Source organism: Muscardinus avellanarius (genome assembly GCF_963383645.1).
Source record: "Muscardinus avellanarius genome assembly, chromosome: 18".
Classification (NCBI taxonomy): Eukaryota; Metazoa; Chordata; class Mammalia; order Rodentia; family Gliridae; genus Muscardinus; species Muscardinus avellanarius.
Window position 1 is genome coordinate 26694170 of NC_137804.1, and position 19087 is coordinate 26713256.

General features: G+C 37.2%; 1 protein-coding gene across 3 annotated transcripts in view; it reads left to right on the forward strand.

Annotated features, from left to right (window-relative positions):
- Positions 1–19087, forward strand: part of ERC2 (ELKS/RAB6-interacting/CAST family member 2) — a gene marked incomplete at both ends in the record, with an annotated part of 759201 nt that overhangs the window by 452452 nt on the left and 287662 nt on the right. For 2 of the 3 annotated variants that reach the window (XM_080715235.1, XM_080715236.1), the window contains 2 exons: positions 813–848; positions 12836–13029. In XM_080715235.1, the coding sequence (XP_080571361.1) occupies positions 813–848; positions 12836–13029 (230 nt within the window). The remainder of the gene's footprint in view (positions 1–812; positions 849–12835; positions 13030–19087) is intronic. The other variant, XM_080715237.1, reaches the window with a different exon arrangement.

Below are 19087 nucleotides of genomic sequence, written 5' to 3' on the forward strand. Positions count from 1 at the left end.
TATTTAAGAAATATAACTTGAATGCCCTGTTTAAAATAATATTCAGTACATTAAAATACACAAACCTTAAAATCTGTACACAAAATTGACAGGAGACCATTATAGATCCTAAAGAACTTGACACATAATAGGGTATCTTTGAAATTCTATATTTCTTTAATTCCTAACAATAGAAACTGATGACAGGCAATGGACAATACCATACAGTGGCTTCCTCTAGTCTTCCTCCTGACTTGATTTGTTTTCTTTCCCATTTAAGTTAACCTGATAATATTTTGCTTACTGATATTTTGATATTGCCAACCTGCCATTGCTGATTTATATTTTTCTGAAGTTAGACCAAATAGAAAATTCAGGCTTGTGTTAATCTAAAAGAAGCTATGCATTCAATGATAAAATTTAATTAATCTTTTGCTATTACCATCTTTGAAGTTCAGGTAATAAATTGTGGGCTTGGCCAAAAGTACATCTGATTCATGACTGGAGGCCCCCCACCTCATGCATCATCAAAAGTGGACAGCTTTCTTTATTTCATGGGTTATTTAACATGAGAAAGGGAAAGTAACACAAACCTTAAATTTCTTATTCCAGCTATTCTTTTTTAGGAGCCAAAGTCAACATCTGTATCTCCCTAGAGCCTTTCACTCTCACCGTGGAATGTTTAGAAACTGAAATTTCTTCTTCTTGTTTTTTTTTTTAACGACCACTTCGTCTGTGCGAATGCACTGGATTTGTTGAGCTAATGCTGTTTTTCTGAATCTTTCCTTCTTTCCCTGTCTGTGCTTCAATGCCTCCCCAACTTTGCAATGTAGCAAGCTGAGCAGTTGTTCAATCAGATGTACAACCCAGTAAGTCGTTTCCTAAAGTTCCCGCTGTAACATATCAAAGCATGAGGATCCACTGGTCACATGTCACAGTGTCCCATCCTGAAGAGGCTCCGAAAATATTTATCGGTCTCTTCCCATTTCTATCCTGTCAAAAGAAATGACCTGTGCATATAGGCCATTGCCGTGTCTTTTGAAATTTAATAATTAAGAACTCAGAGAGTATTCCTAGCTCTGATAGTGCCTTCTTCTTAACTTCAGGTCAAACAGAAGTCAGGTAAAGATTTAGACTCATGGAGTCCATCCTCAGATCCTTTGGACATGGACTAATCTATGGCAAAATGGATAGCTTTTGTAAAATAGCAAACAATTCCACTGTATGCTGTATTCATGAGGTAGACATTAAACTAAGTTTAAACTTAAAAGTAGTACCCTTTGAAATTGGCAAATAACCTAATGTCAGCATGGGTTTTGTAAGAGTTTAACATGTTATTTGGCTGAGGACAAAACATATAGTTTCCTAATAACAGATAATAGCAGTTTTGATTATAGCTTCATGGAGTCTAAAAAACAGGTAACTAGTAAAAATATTTGTAAAATGGAAACGCCACCATTAGTTTTTTTATCCTAATGACATATGTACATTTATATGAAACAGTTTATTTCTTTATTTTAAAAAATAAGGTCTTTTTATCTTGTTTTGTCCTCTCAGGTGGCTTACTGGGAGAAATATTATATGAAGGTGGCCAGATTTATAATTTGACAGATGGGATCTGTATTATCATGCTTTCTCATTATCTTCTATTTAAAAACATCCAGCATAGGCAAGGAAAAGAGCATGGATAAAGGAAACAATTCAGCCAACAACTTTTTATTTGTGAAGCCACTGCTCCAAGCTACATTTAGCTAGATGTAAAGGACCCTTGGGTGTGCTTAATTAGATTTGGCCTCCACTATCTACAAAAAAAAATTATTTTTGCACACAGAATTTCTGGAAAATAGCTTTATTAACCTTTTTTTTTTCAAGTATGGCTTTTAGTGGAGGAGCAAAAATAATCAATCCCAATATCCTCTCCCTTGCCATTTTTTTTTTAATGGAAGTGTTAATAAACAGACTCAATGGTTGTGTGGCTCACAGTAATTAAATCTCAGTACTTGGGAAGCAGACCCAGGGGGATCTCAGATTTAAGACCAGCCTCACTCACTTAGCAAGACTTTATTTCAAAATAAAAAATTAAATAGGGCTTAGGTATAGCACAAAGGTGGAATACCCCTGAATTCAATTCCCAATTACCCCCCTACACAAATGCAAAAATAAAGAAGCAGGCTCAACACAGTAGAAAAGTGAAAGAAGACAAATAAGATTTGACTATTTTCAAGATTGAAAAACTCATTCTGGGAAACCAATCTTTAGATTGTCTTAAAAACATATAGAATGGTCCCATTGGAATTGTCTCATAATTGTTAGGAATAGGAAGACAACCTGTGTGTGTCATGTTTAGGGTGTATTAACACAGATGAGAATTGCTTTACTCCTGTAACAGCAAAAATTTAGGACCATAAGAGGATCTCAGTATCCTGCTAGGATAGGTAAGATCAAAGCAATAACTCAAGCAGGTTGCAGAGGTGTACATCTGTCACCCAGCACTTGAAAGGCTGAGACAGGAGGACTGTAGGTTCGAGGCGAGCCTCAGCAAGTTAGCAGGATCCTCAGTAACCTTAGCAAGACTCTTGTTTTAAAATTAAAAGGTAGCAAGCCGGGAGTCGTGGTGCATGCTTGTAATCCTAGTACTTGGGAGGCTGAGACAGGAAAATCGCAGGTTCTTCAGTAATTTAGAAAGCCTTCCACAACTTAGTGAGACCCTGTTTTAAAATAAATAAAAATAAAATAGGGCTGGAAAGGTAACCCCTGGGTTCAATCCCCAGTACCAAAAATAAAAAATAAAAAAACTAAAAATTATAAAAAAGGTAGCTTGAAAGCTGAGTGTGGTGGTGCATACCTATGATTCTAGCGCTTGGGAGACTGAGACAGGAAGATTTCCAGCCCAAGACAGCCTCAGCAACTTAGCAAGACCCTGGTTGAACATAAAATAAGTAAATAAATAATTTTTTAAAAGGGCTGTGAGTGAGCTCGGAAGAACACCCCTGGGATCAATTCAGTACCAAACCAAACCATGGAAAAATAGGTAGCTTGGAGGTAGAATGCCCCTGGCTTTTAATCTCTAGTACAGAAAGAAAGAAAGAAAGAGAGAGAGAGAGAGAGAGAGAGAGAGAGAGAGAGAGAGAGAAGAAGAAGAAGAAGAAGAAGAAGGAGGAGGAGGAGGAGGAGGAGGAGGAGGAGGAGGAGGAGGAGGAGGAGGAGGAGGAGGAAGAAAAGAAGAAGAAGAAGAAGAAGAAGGAGGAGGAGGAGGAGGAGGAGGAGGAGGAGGAGGAAGAAGAGGAAGAGGAGAAGAAAGGAGGGAAAAAAGAAGAAATAACTCAAAATAACTGTTAGTATTTAGATCACAAGGCATAGCCAACTTTGCCCTCCCTTTGGCTACCAATGGGTATCCTGTATGCAAAAGCAGACTTTTTGGTCTTTTCAGTGACTAATTGAAAGTCATTGACTGATTTTCTTCCCCACGTTAATTAAGCTAACCCATTGGTTTGGCATCCTGGGAACACTGCCAGCCCTCATTATTTTAACTCCCTTTGTCTACAGATCTTCTTGGGGCCCAATTCTTGTTTGTACTGATAGAGACCCAGCATGATGGATTTTTCTCTCCTTAATAGTCTTTTAAAAAATGATGTTGTTTTTCCTAGTTATAAAAATAATATATGGACACAGTAGAGAATTTGCAAAAGTATAGAAGGTTAGTGGAGAAAATAAAAATTACCAGGCTGTCTCCCTGCACAGAGATAATCACTAGGAACTGGGACCACTCCTGCCCGGCGGGCGTCTTTCCCTTATTTCTCTTCTCCCTCTCCTGTCTCCTCTTCTTGTCTCCTTTCTTTCTTCTCTCTTCTTACCTTTTCTTCTCCCTTTCCATTCTTCTCTCTTTTGTCCATTTTTCTTACCTAACTTCTTTCTTTTCGCCAAGTTGTGTTAAAATGTTTATTCCATTTTATATCCTATTTTTAAAATTTTCATATCATTTGTATTTTCTCATAAATTAACCATTCTTCCAAAAATACTCTTAATGGTTGCATGCTTTTGCACTCCATTCCATTTCTTCCTTCTTTTTCTGTTTGTTTGCTGGTAGTATAAATAATGTGTTGAAGAAGAACTTTCTATATTAATTTCTCAACTCTTCTCTCCCCCTAGCCCCAGAATACATTTTGAAGTCATTTTTTTAATTTCACTTACCTGTAGTTAAAATGTTTAATGTTATTTTCACATAAATTTAACCTCTTTATTCATTCTTAGTTTATTTTGATGTTTAGAAGTGAGATCCTAACTATATATTTTTCTAAATTATCAAATTAGCCAGTTCTTGTTTGTCCTGATGTAGGGACATAGAATGATTTATTTTTCTCTTGTTAGTAGTCTTTTAAAAAATGACTGATTTTCCTAGTTACAAAAATAATATATGGCCACCATAGAGAATGTATCCTTTAACTTTTTATCAAAATTTTCAGCACAGTTTATCAACTAGCTCTTTACCCATTGATCTTGGTCACTATTGTGTACTAAGTTCTCATACTGTCTTATTTTATGAGCTACTGTTCAAAATGTTAATTTTTATTACTTTATCAAATTGTTAAACATCTAGTGGGATCAATTACATCTGAATTATTTCTTCTTCTTATTTTTTTCTTGCTCTATAGTCCTTTTGCTTGTTAATTTTGTTTTGTTTTAATTTTTTTAGTCTTTAATTTTTTATCATTCCAAGTGGATTTCAGGGTCACTTTATCAATTAAAATCACAATTGTTTTTTACTTTAATTGAATTATGTTCATCCTATACAACAATTTCAGAATGGTTGATTCATTCACATTATTTTTCCCATTCACAAACTTTTTAAATTTAGTTCAGTGGTTTTTCATAGGAAAGGTTTGAAATTTCTCCTACTATAGGCCTATGATATTTCTTTTTAGAAATAGTCTGAAGTGTTTCTACATATATAATTTTTAAGTGGCTATGCTTTTGTTTTCTAACTATTGTTATTTCAGAAAATTTTTTTAAAATTTTCATATGTTTATGAATATGGCCACCTTTCACTTTTTTTTTTCCAGTACTAGGAATGGAACCCAGGGGCATTCTACTTCTGAGCCACCCCTCCAAGCCTATTTTTTTATTTTTTGTTTTGAAAAAAGGCCTCTCTAAGTAGCTGAGGCTGGTCGCGAACTTGGGATCCTCCTGTCTCAGCCTCCCAGGTACTGTGATTACCAGCGTGTGCCACCACACCTGGCTCCCCTTCACAGTTTTGATGAACTGCAGTAAGTTGTTATTCCTACAAGAGACAATTTCACAGTCATTTCTGTGTCTGTCAGTCTATACTCAGCCAGAGTAAACAAGAACAAGACTACTCTGAAGTCTTCCTGCAAGTTTTTTTTTTTTTTTAGTAGAATAAACTACTTCTTCTTTTCTCTTTTGCTCTATTAAATCCAATGTACCAAGTGATACTCTAATGTCATTTCTTAGGAGTCTAAATTTTTTCCTTGTATCCTGGTTATTTCTTATAATAATAACCTTTCTGCAGCTTAACTATCAATCTCTGTTTCTCTGGAGGAGTTTTGTCTTGATATTGTGAACTGTGCAGGTTAACTCCAGTTGAGTTCTTTTTTTAATTCTAGACAAATAATAATTATTTTTCATTAGGCTCAAATATGTTCTTTGCTATAGCCCTAGTGATCATTGTGCTCTTAGGTGATATCCAGAAGTCTTTCATGAATTTTGAATACGTCTTTAGACCTTCTGGGTTCCTAACTTTAGTGCTTTGTATAATATTCCCATTGCTACAAGGTCCTGGGGCAACCTTGCCTCTGGTCAAGGTACACTGGAGATCAGCTGATGTTTCTAGCACAGAAGTCTCCCTCACACCCAGTACTATCCACTTGAAATCCCAGCTCTTCTAAACATTCCCTTTGCAGGGCTCATATTTTACATAAAGGTCAACAAGAAAAAAGATCAAGCAGTTTTTCCATTCTACAGAGAGATAAAGAAAAGGTCTTGTTAATGTCCAGTGAGATCTTCTTGAATACTATGTCATCATAGGATTTCAATCCCAGGAGTACAGCAGCTGAATTATAGATGCCTTCACAGTCAGTGTTTAGGGTTAGGGAGTTCCCTTTATAATTTTAGCCTATTTCTGAGGACCATTTTACATACTTCTGGACTAGTATTCTCTGACACAGTGGATAATTACAATTATTTAAGAGATAATTCAGGGCATACATATGGCGAGTGCATACAAACACACACATGCTAATTGATCCAGGATTTTAGTATCTGGAGAACTCGAGTTATATTTAAAATAACACTTAGCATTTATAGTTACATGTTTTGTTTCAAAACATCTAGATAATCACCTCAGTTCTCCTCATGGATAATATTAGGAAATTCCATAGAGAGAATTACATTAATAATTACATTTTGGGTATAAAGGATCTTAAAGTATAAAGTTGGTTCTTTTTACTTTTTGTGATTAAAATATCAAAACAATTTCTTGAATATTTGTTCATATTTCTTTTTTTGTGGTACTGGGGGGTGGAACCCAGAGGCTTTTCTACCAGACCTATTTTATATTTTATTTGGAAACAGGGTCTCACTAAATTGCTGAGAGCCTCACTAAGTAGCTGAGGCTGGCTTCAAACCTGTACGATCCTCCTGTTTCAGCCTCCCAAGTGCTGGGATTATAAGTGTGCACCACCATGTCCCGCCTTTTTCATATTTCTCTCTCTATATTTTCCATTTATGAACAGAAATTTCATTTTGATATAGTTGTTTTAATATAAAAACTATAAATATCTTAGATATAACTTAACTTGAATTGAAAGAATAATTTCCTTTACAATGATTACAAGATACTTTACTATTAGTTTCCAAATGAATTCTTTAGGCATAATTATTTTGACTAGTATTAATTCACTGAATTTGAATTAAATTTTAATTTTATAATATGTTGTACATAGTTTGATAATCATCCACAGAATTTAATTCTAATGAGTAATATTTCGTGCATAACTAAGAATTATGTGAAGATTGGTAGTTCCTTTGGAAGACTAAAATAAAACATAATGTTTAAAATAGCTTTATATACCCCCATTCTGCTGTTAAGATATGAAAAGACTGTTAAGGCGCTGCCAGTAGACTCTAAACCAGCAAAGTGCTGCAATAGAGAATCATATTTTTACAGTGCATGAATTTATCAAGTTATTGCTAAAACCCAGAAACAGCAGGAATGGGAAAAAAAAAACCCAACAGATTCATTAGTTAACATTCTGCTTGTCCTACATGGTCATGACTAATCATTTGCTTATTTTGAGGGAAATGATTTTTTATTAAAATTGTAAGGGTCCATTTCAAAGGGAGAGTGTTATATAATATTATAATTGACTAGTCCATGCCTTGCTTCACAGCAGGTTTCTGGATCAGAGTTAATGCTTTCCTTTCTAGACATCTGGAATGATGACCTAGTATTTTACTGAAAATAATCAGTGGCCAACCTTCCTAAGACTAAGTGTAAATCAACTCGAGATGTGTGATTTTGATACCTCTCACCTCCCAGCTTTGGCTTTGACTTCTTTTTACTTCTTTACCCTTATTTAGGTATAGAATTTATCTAAAAATTTTCTTTATTTCCTGAAGTAGTTCTATTTCTTTTATTAAGATAATTGCTAGGTATTGTTAAGTACAACTCTTCCCATGTTGCAAGGAAATGTGTGCCTGATCAGGCTTTCAAAGTCAGTTCAGGTCACAGTGCTGAGGCCTGCCCGCATCACTGAGGCTCCAAATCTGTTTTGATTAGTCCCACTTGTGGGGGAATTTCCTTCCATATGGAAATACAAGAGACAGAATCTGGAGCGCCTAAAAGTTATTGATATAATATGTAATACATTTCTATAAGGTACTTTCCCAATTTTCTGTTTCTATAAGATGCGTGAGAGCTGCTCTGAATGTTCCAAGAAACATTTTGTGTCAGAATTAAGTACCCGGTTTTGCTCTAAAATTGACTTGTTGAATCCAGCAAAGTTAAATCTCTACAGTAAGAAAAGGATCCTTTGGGCTATTCTTTTGGCTTTAATGACTGGTAGGGTTGTCTTAAAAGTGACCATGTTCTTGGCCATCTTCATGATAAATATATTCTTAAAAAATAAAACCCACACCAATTCACATTATCAAGAGTTAGATTTCTTTTTTGCTTTTTTCTTCTTCTTCTTCTTTTTTTTTTTTTTTGGTGGTACTGGGGTTCCTGGAAGCCCTTCTACCTCCGGGCTATACTCCCAGACCTATTTTATACATTTTTATTTTTGGAAACAGGGTCTCTTAAGCCAGAGCCTCTGGTTTCGAATCTGCTCGATCCTCCTGTCTCCGCCTCCCAAGCGCGGGATTACAAGGGTGCACCACCATGCCCGGCTTTTATTTATTTATTTATTTATTTTTTTTTTTTTTTGTGGTACTGGGAATGGAACCCTTCTCGGGCTACACTCCCAGACCTATTTTATATTTTTATTTGGAAACAGGGTTTCTTAAGCCAGCAAGGCTGGCTTCAAACCTGCACAATCCTCCTATCTTCGCCTCCCAAGCACAGGGATTACAAGAGTGTGCCACCCTGCCCAGCCCCTAGGAGTTAGATTTCTGACTACTAAAGATGGGGGAGGGATGCAAAGTTGATGTACCTCAGAAGAATGGAATGGGCAAGCATTTACTAAATGTGGAAGCTAAATTCAACCCAGCAGATTGCTAAGAGGAAATAATTACTGTGTGCTCTCAACTTAAATCTGAAAGGCCTCAGAATGATACCATGGTAGGAATTTGTTATGATAATGATTTATTAAAATATAAATATTTTCCCTGCAGAATCTAGGGTACATTAAGCTAAATCTGTTTCCTACTTGGACCCGACCAGGGGTTGCTCATCCAGATAAAAGAACTCTTATCATTGTTTTAACAGTCAAGAGTATTGACCAAATATAAATAAATTGCTTCTTTCCCTCTGTTTTTAGAGGAGGTTCTGGTCTTAGAATTTTGAAGGAACCATTGGCTTTTAAAAATTCAGTTTCTTCCTTTATTTTTCTTTTGGTGTAGGATGCCCCCCACACACATACTCATGTTTGTGGATTTCAGTATAACACACTCATGCTGTGATGGCTAAAATTTTCACCCCATCTGCTGAAAAGGTATAATTCATGATGAATAGAGCTGGTAATCTATACTTTTATAAAAATCTGTGGAGCCTTTTACCTCAAAGACTTAGGATGAACTGGGAACTCACCAAATTTGCCAAATATGGGAAATTCTGTCAGTGTCTTCGCATGGACCTCAGGGCTGGCCCAAGAACATTCTATGATTTTATACAAGTTTATATGACCTTCGTTTTCTAAGATTTCTATTGGCAGAAACATAATTATATTATATTTATTTACACCTTTATCTGAAAATTCTTCCAAGAATGCTGACAACCAAGACTGAAGATAGTTTGATGTAAATTCTTTTGTCTGGAATCAGTAGATAATGATATGGAGAAAGATCTTCCATGTTCATGGATAGGCAGAATAAATATTATTAAAATGGCCATCCTTCCAAAAGTGATCTACAGATTCAATGCAATGCCCATTAAACTCCCAAGATCATTCCTCACAGACATAGAAAAATCAGTCCTTAAATTTATCTGGAATAACAAAAAGCCCAGAATAGCCAAAGTAGTTCTCAGCAACAAAAACCATGCAGGAGGAATCACAATACCAGACTTTAAACTATACTACAAAGCCATTGTAATAAAAACAGCATGGTACTGGCACAAAAACAAATACATAGACCAATAGAGCAGAAAAGAAGACTCAGAAACAAGTCCACACACTTTCAGCCAATTGATTTTTTTGTTTTGTTTTGGTGGTACTGGGGCTCCTGGAAGCCCTTCTACGTCTGGGCTACACTCCCAGACCTGTTTTTATATTTTTATTTGGAAACAGGGTCTCTTAAGCCAGGGAGGCTGGCTCCGAACCAGCGTGATCCTCCTGTCTCCGCCTCCCAAGCGCGGGGATTACAAGCGTGCGCCACCGTGCTCGGCCGGCCAATTGATTTTTGACAGAGCTAGGCATATTAAATACACAGATACTTTTGAGACTTTCTGTTCATTTTAAAAGTAAGAATCATTAGCACTTACAAATTTAGCTAACAAAAATCAAGCCATTAAACTTGACCATGATCTTATATTAATATCATGAACTAACTTCAGTTTCACATTAAGTCTTCAGTAGTATAGGCTAGTATAGTTTTCCCCCCTAAACTTTCTGTAAATCTAAGCATCCCATGAGTCCTTTAGCCTACCCACTTCCTGGGTTGAAAAGACTTTGTACACATCTTAAATTCATCCAAGGTTGAAAACTGGCATTGGGTTATCTTCTTCAAGGATCTAACATCAGTAATGTGCTCATAGACCTATCACTAGCAGACTTACAGGCTATCTTTAAAAAGTATGTAGTCTTTTGATGAACATTAAATAAACCTATTAACAGCTGAATAAGAAGCCCTATTTCTGGGATGAATATTATAAAATAATAGTCATAATAAAGCCCTCATGAATAGTATCTTCCCATTGTTTGTCATTTCATAGTTTTACTGTGCTTAGAAAGGCTAATTTGTTTGCTGAGTCATGAGACACAGTGTAAGATTTAGAATATAGGTCTCACAACTAGTAATCCTATAGGTACTTATTAAAATTAATAATAAGAAGTAGTACAGTGTAAAACCCCAAAGAAACCACAGTGGCTGACTGCTAACTCTTTGTAGATTTCTAAAAATCAGGGTTGGGACAGGAAATTTAACTAGACATAAATATGTTATCAAAATATGTTTATTCATTTATTTTGAATATTTCTACTTGCTTATTACTCAGTTTGTTAAGACTTTTATAAAATTTTAATGTCACTATTTGGATAGTTCAAGAAATATGAGAAGGTTTGCAGATGAGTGGTGATATAGGATAAAAATGAAAGAGAAGTTAATATGAAGATGTTTACTTCTTAGCTATTTAAAAGCTGTATATTTTTAGTGTTTTACTGTCATAGAAGCAATGAGTTGATTCTTCTTGTTACAAATAGAAGTAGGTGTATAGAGTAGTTACTTTTTTTTTTAGGATAGACTATCTACTTTCCACTTTAGAGTGGAGATTAGGGGTTTTAAAATTTATTACTTAAGTTTAAAATAAAGTGATTAGGTGAATAAAATTCTTAAGAAATATTAGCTTAAGTTTCTATCAGGTTATTTTAATTATAATGAAAATTATAATGAAAAACTCAATAATCTATTATAATGAAATCCAGAGTACACACTAAATAAGAATAAATGTTTTCAGAGATATGTTGGTAAAAGGGAGTTAACTAGGACCTGACAGTATGTTGAATTGGATATTTTTTCCAAGTTCTTTTTGCACAGTTGAGTTTCTTAAATAAGGAAATCTTAGATTAAAGAACACATAAGAAAATTATTTCCCCTTTTATCCTCATGCTTAAACAATATGTTACATGCAAAGATATTATTTAAAAATGATTATTTTGTCATAAGTAAGAAATTTATTTTATTTATACTAATTTTTGAATTTTTTTCTACTAAATCATTGCAAAGACTGTCAACCTCCTAACAGTAGTATTATATTAGTATTAATTTATCTAACATGCATGATTCATTCGACCCCACAGTAGTTGTAGCTTGCTTGCCTTGTTTTTTCCCTGAAATTAAAAAAAAAAGCCTAATAAAATCACCATGAACATCTGCTCTACGTAGCAAGACAGCAGAACAACCAGAACAACTTAAATCCGAATAAATTATTAACATTGATTACTTCCCATGTGGATTTTGGAGATACACGCAGATATGACTTCTCTGAATTTTCTGTGTTGAATGTGCAACTGTTGTTAAATGACTTGTTTTTTCCCTGCTGGCTCTTTGAAGAAGTCAATTAGGAATAATGGGAAACAAGGGGTACGCAAAAGCATTGTAGCACAGTGTTATTTCCATCTGTCTGGGAATATTTCAGCCAAAAGTTTATTTTGGGAAAAAAAAGCAAAGCCTTAATGCATCCACACACCCCAAACCACAAATACTTTGGCTGCAAATGATTCTGCAGTGTTGTTGCTGTGTTGCTGCCCGTGTCTGTTCTCGTGTCCAAAGCTGCCACCCACCCCCCATGCATGTGTTTGCAGATCCTTGTCTGTGTGCTCGTTCACGGATTATCTCATCTTCCTCATGGTTCAGGTTAATTTGTTCACGGGAACAAGAATTCATGGGTATGACTGTTGGTCGGAGCGCCTTTCCTCTCTCCATCTGCGTCTTCTGCTGAGGTTTTTCAGCAGGATGAATGGCCCCAGTGATCCATCCACCTGTCTTCTATGTTACCTGGCTCTTGATGGATCTTGGAAAATAATTTAATAGCGTGTCCTTTCAGTCCTCTGCTTTAGAAATGGAAGCGTTTGGTCCGAATCACCCCCCTCACTGTGAAGAGTCAAATTGCCTTGGTTCTGCTTGTCAAACAAGCAGGAATAAAGACATCAGAGTCTCCAACCCCTCCATCCCCTACTTTTCAATGGAATTAAAAGTTAAAAGTAGCAGCTTTTAATGGAGCAAGGTATCAATAATGAAAGCAACTCCCTGAGGGAAACTGGAATATAATTTTAAATCAACATTTGCTAAGGCAACTGAAATGTGTGATCCCCCCGCCCCGCCCATTTGCCTTTTCACTGACAGAATACCCATGATTCTTGTTTGGTTATTTTCTCTCCAAAGTTAATTTTTGGGCCATTGGTGACTGCACTATCTATTATTCTAAGCCATTGTTTTAACAACATTCTTTAAAAATGTGATGTTGAAGGCACATAATATTGAAGATGACTCCAGGATGAACCCTGAGTTTGCAGACCGATTAAAACAGCTCGATAAGGAGGCATCGTACTACCGCGACGAGTGTGGCAAGGCCCAGGCAGAAGTGGACCGGCTGCTAGAGATCCTCAAGGAGGTGGAAAATGAAAAGAACGACAAGGACAAGAAGATCGCGGAACTTGAGAGGTCAGTGTTACAGGCAAATGAGCTGCCGGTGGCAGGTGGATGCCGATGCCTTGGCTACCCACCTGTCGTAGTGGTAACACACATTTGTATGTACATGTTACAACTTGGAAACAAGTCATGTATGAGAAATTTGGCATGATAAGGTGCGGTGCTGTATCTTTGTGGGATATACAGTAGGTAACTGGCTCATCTTTTGAGAGATTGTGTACTTTTTCAGTGTTGAAGGAATAGTTGTTGCCTTTTGAAAGTGATATCTGTGATCTAGAATTTGTGCCAGCAAAGTCCATAAAAAATTGGGGCTTTGGCTCCCTGAAACCTCAGCTCTTTCCTATCAAAGAGGAACATTTGTGATATAGGTTTGTCTTGAGAAAACGAAGATGGAAAACTATGGTTTGGAATGCTTCATTTACCAGACGGGGAAAGGGAAGGAGTTCATAACTTTTGGGTCTCTTTTGGCACATTAAACAAATTCATCCTTAAGATTTATCATTTAAGGGGATCTCAGAATATGGGGAAAATATGCTTCAGTAGGGTCTACATGATAGCAAATTTTGTCTAGAAACAAGAAGGGCTGTGCCGGGGTTTCAGGGTATTTAGATTTTCAAATAAATCACACTCCTATCCTATTTATGTGTAGCGTGGCCTCTAAAAGTAAGCTTGCTCTCAATGATTTTTCCTGTACTTCATATGAGGGAAGAACTTTCTGAATAATCTTACGTAAGTCCATAATCTCTAAGGATTTCTCATTGGTTCAGCAGTAAAGCAGAAGTTGTCTTTCTTAGATTCAGTCCATATGGAAGAAATCAGCAAATTTTGAATAAATCAGTGAATGCTTGCCAGTTCTGATCAAGAGATGTGTGAGGCCCAGGAGGACTTCAAGGGAGACGTAGAGGAACTCTCTGTGGTCCTGCAGAAAGATAATTGGCTTTAGCAAAAGAAGACCTGAGCTGGGAATGGTAGTGCACATATGTAATCCCAGTACATGTGAGGCTGAGACAGGAGGATTGTAGGTTCAAGGCCAGCCTCAGCCACTAAAGAAGATGCTGAGAAACTTTGAAAGACTCTATTTCAAAATTTTAAAAAATGGGCTGATGGTGTAACTTGGAGGTAGAATGAACCCTGGGTTTGATCTCTAGTGCCAAAGCAGAACAGAACAAAACAAAAAACCCAAAAACCAAAAAAAAAAACCCCCAAAACTGTAGCACTGTGCTCAGATTTTGTGTCTGCTTTATGTTATGTTAGCTGTGTGGCCTTAAGTCTTGTTAGAAATGAAACTCAACAATGTACTAAAATGTTTTGTGCTTTGCAAGCACTAATCCCCTTGTAAGATGGGGTGCTTATGGTCTTATGGACAATTGCTGCTAAGACAGATTCTCCATATTAGTTGGCTCCATATTAAATGGATAGGGTTTTCCCAGTAAAATTTCAATAGCATTTTCAATTACAGTCTTTAACAGGTCTAAATACCAAAATGATTGTTTCAATAATCTTAGCATTAATTTGATGATAATCTGATCATTTTGGTTCAGTCTGATCAAAATTAGCAACTAAGGCACAGAATTATTTTCCCCTGAGGTAAGACTGTACAAATTAAAATCCTTATGGACCTTGCTTTAATTTTAAACCTTGGACCTATCCTGGCATGGTAGCACACGTTTGTAATCCTGTTACTTGGGAGGCTAAGAGAGTAGAATTGCAGGTTTGAGGCCAGCTGATTTTAGATTTCTCTATCTATGTGGCTATTTTAGAACTACATTTCAGGGCCACATTTTTTTAAACTGCCATAAGGTTATAGGGAAGTTATGATTGTGGGTTTTTATTTGTGAGAAAACTGAGACCTTGAGAAGTTGAATGGCCTTCTGGAGATTGGTCCTGTGGTCAGAAAGATAAGAAACTAGCCCAGTATAATCTCAGTACTTGGGAGGCTGAGACAGGAGGATCACAGGTTTGAGGCCAGGAGCATGCAATAACTTAGCAAGATCCTGTTTCAAAATATGAAATAAAGCCGGGCATGGTGGCACACACTTGTAATCCCAGCATTCGGGAGGCTGAGACAGGAGGATCTTGGTGCATGTAAAGCCACAGCTACTTAATGAGCCCTTTTGCAATTCATTGAGACTCTGTTTCAAAATAAAGAATAAAAATAGGGCTAGGGGTATAGCCTAGAGGTACAATGTCCCTGGTTTCCATCCCCAGTACCACAAAAAAAAAAAGAAAGAAAAAGAAAAGAAAAGAAATGAAATGAAATAAAATAGAGCTTTGGGTGTAGCTCAGAGGTATAATGCCCATGAGTTCCATCTCTTATGCTACCTTGTACCACAAGAAAGAAAAGAAAAGAAAAGAAAGGAAGAAGAAAGAAAGAAAGTAGGAAAGAAAGAAAGAAAGAAAGAGAAAAGCAAGCTACAATGTAGGTTTTTAGACTCCTAGTCCTCTGCTCTGAAAAGCAGTAAGTTCTATGGCAGATATCCTATATAATAATATCAATAACAATAATAATAATAATAATAGAGTTTGCATATTTTTTATTTACAATGTGCCAGGTAGTCTGCAATATACCATCATGGTATACCATCATGAATCCATTTTATAAAGAATTATGATTTCTACAGATTAAGTAACTTCCCTAAGCTTGCAGAGCCCCTAAGAGTCAAAAGTCAGAATGTGAACAGGACGGTGAGAGGAACTGCTGAGGTGAATCCCTTCCACCAGGGGCGGAAACGAGAAACTGGCCCCAAAGTACCAAACTGCCCTGCAGGCCCCCAAGGACCTTCCTTGGGCGACACTGCAGCCAGGCTGCGGATCTGTTTCTTCTTTATTAGCTTACATGAAAGAAAGTGGTGTGCCCCATTCTTAGAAGGCATTTTTTTTCATTAATCCAGCTCCCCAGGACTATAACTAAAATTCAGGATTAGCTACTATAAACATTTACATCTAAATAGCTTAATTGTCTAGTTGGACAAACGAGTCTTAGCTGGACGCTATTGTCATTAAATCATCAAGAATTTTCACAGTTTTATGTCTCCAATATGAAATGCATTAAAGCAGCAGTGGATTTTACAGGCATTTATCTTTATGTACTTTCTGCACGTTTTCTTTATCTCTGCCTTTGCCTCTCCTTAAAGCTGATACCTCCCAGGCACTGTAATTCATAAAACGTGTAGTGGGACTTGACTCTGTCCCAGGTCTCTGCCTGCTGGTGTCGGAGGTCCAGCAGCAGAACAGAGTCTGGGAAATATCTGAGTCCCAGCTCCAGCACGAGCCCTAAGCGGGCGGCGTGGAGACCCAGACGGGTAGGTCTCTGGGGAAGGAAGGCTCAACCTTGGCCTGCCTTTCTGAGGCTTTATCTTCTGGGCTACATGTGTATGCCAATTGAAACATCTTCTTTCCTCTGTTTGTCAGACAGCCCTTTTCAGATTTTGCTGGCTCAAGCAGCAAAATTCATGCACCATAATGCCGGAGACTGAAGATTTCGTTGCAATAATGACAAAGATCCCCATTTTGGAGTCATGGCATAATGCTTACAATTAATTTTGTGATTTTGAAAACAAAATTATTGAACTTGAAGTAAATTTGTGGTCTCTGGCTTAGCTTGTGACCTACCAGCGTGGAAAGGCCTCTTTTTAAATCAACGTGCATTCTGAAATATGCCAGAACTTTAGTCCTGTGCAACGTGAGGGAGGGGGCCAGGAATAATGCAGATGCTCCAGATGCTAGCTTGCTTCTCTCAAAGAGGAAAGGTTATCTTAGAATTGTTCTGTCCCCAATTTTAATTTTTTCTACGATGACTACATTTCAAATAGCACACAGCTGGCATGCGCACAATTCATTTACCTCTTAGGTTCTATGTCAGTGATGTTTTTCATCTGCCATCAAAGATTCTGCTTTTTTATTTTGGGGGGTAGTTCCGGAGGTTGAACCCAGGAGCATTCTATTGAGCTACACTCTTTAAATTTTTAAATTTAAATTTAAATTTTTAATTAAAAATTTTTTTCAAACAGGGTCTCATTAAGTTTCTGAGGGCCTCATGAAGTTGCTGAGGCTGGTTTAGAACCTGTGATCCTCCCTCAGCCTCCTAGGTACTAGGATTATACCAGATAGTGTCTGCTTTTTAAGGTGCATATTGCGCTAGTGTGGTCCCACTGTGTGCTTCTGCTTGTAAATTCTTATCCTCAATGCCAATGCCATTCGGGAGCTTCTGCCTTGGGCTATTGGCTGCTCTGGGGACATTGGCCAGATGGAGGGCAGTGAGTCTTAAGCAAGCCTCTCTGATTGGCCAAAATTAGTCTGATGTCCTTAGTCCACTACCAATGACAGATACCACATATACTACATAACTACGTACCTAATTATACCGGAGAAGTGCTAAAATATGTGGTGCATCAGTGTCAGTGCCTGTCAGCCTCTGAGTTTTATTTAAAGTTTCAGAATTAATCCTTTGGTGCCTTAGGGGAAAGACAGAGGTTAATAGAGTCTGTCAAGCAAGACCTACTGCCACTGGGTTTCTTGTATCCTACCCATGGGAAAGAACCAGTTGGGTGACCTTTCATGTAATTATTTTAAATCTTTTAGGGATTTATCCAGTGTTTGTCTAGAAGATGGGGAATGCCCTAGTTGAGCCCTCAGGCATATTCCTTTCAACTGTGGAGGGCAGGGTAGCTCCCAAGGGGTTCTACTCATAAGACATAACATCAGAATGGAAAACAAGGTACCACTTAATTATCTGGATAGAGGACTAACACCACCAGACATGTGGACATTGAGGAATGATTTTAGGTGCCTAAGAAAGCCTTATCTAAGGTTGGGAAAGAAACTATTATTTTTCCTTCTGATTTGCTTAATAATGTGATGACATAATTTCCTTGATGCCTTTCAGAACTCCCTTCAAAACATAAATTAAGCTTTATTATTGTTTCTCAAACATGATAATATGTTCTAGAAGTTTTATGGTACATGGAAGAAACTTGATAGCAGCTCTGTTTGTTTTGATATACACTCTTCTTGCTGGGTAATTTCCACTTATGTTTATTAATGTATTGGAAGGAATTTCTTTACGACAAGTGGCAGATGGCTGTGCACCATCCTTAGCTACCTTGTGGTCGCAGATGTCATCTGTGCCTTTGAGAATTGGGCGACAACTCAGAATCCTTGGGAAAAGCAGCTGAATGCTAAACGTGTGCTTGCTGTTTCAATTTAGGATTCCCTCAGCTCGGTCGTGGACCTCAGCTTAATTACTCTGATGCAGAAAGATTTGAAATGACAGCTGGGCCAGGGTCCTGAAAGTCCCACAATGACCATGACTTGAACCCTCATTTTTCTTCCTTTTGTCATTGTGGATTGAGCTCAGGTGTGTTCTACCTCTGAGCTACACTTCCAGCTCTATTTTATTTTTTAGTTTGGAAAAGGCGTTCACTAAGTTGCTGAGGCTGGCCACAGACCTGCAATCCTCCTGTCTTGGCCTCTCACTTTTCTTCAGCTGTACATTTATGATCATTAACACTCTGAAGGAGGATCCCAGATATGAAGGATTATCAAATCAACACATTTACCATGAGCTTAATCTTGAATTTCCTCTTGGATTTTTTTTTTTTTTTTGCCATTACAGTCCAACACTCTTTATTTGAAATGATATATCTTGGAGAATTTTTTTCCTTCCTGTATGAAATGCTTAAAATTACTTTGTAGTATGGAATAATGGTAAAGTATTTGCTTATCCGCTACATTTTGGCAAAGGATATTTTATAGGTCAACAAGATGACTATCTACTATGCATTCCTGTGGAAGCCTACAAAGTGATCATATTTTTTTCTTTTAATTTTTACTTCGTGTTGGAAACCACTATTTTGATTGACTACACGGACATATTAGATATTTTTGTACAGATAGCAAGCATCTGGATATTCTCGGCGATGAAGCTGAAACATCATGATTACAACTGAGACACATCACTCTCCGCTTTGGAAGTTCCCCTGTCCTTGCTGGGGAGGCCAGTGGCACTCCACCAGGGCCCTCCCACAGGCCTTTGATCATCCTGGCTAGGTTCAGCTCTCTATAAGCACCT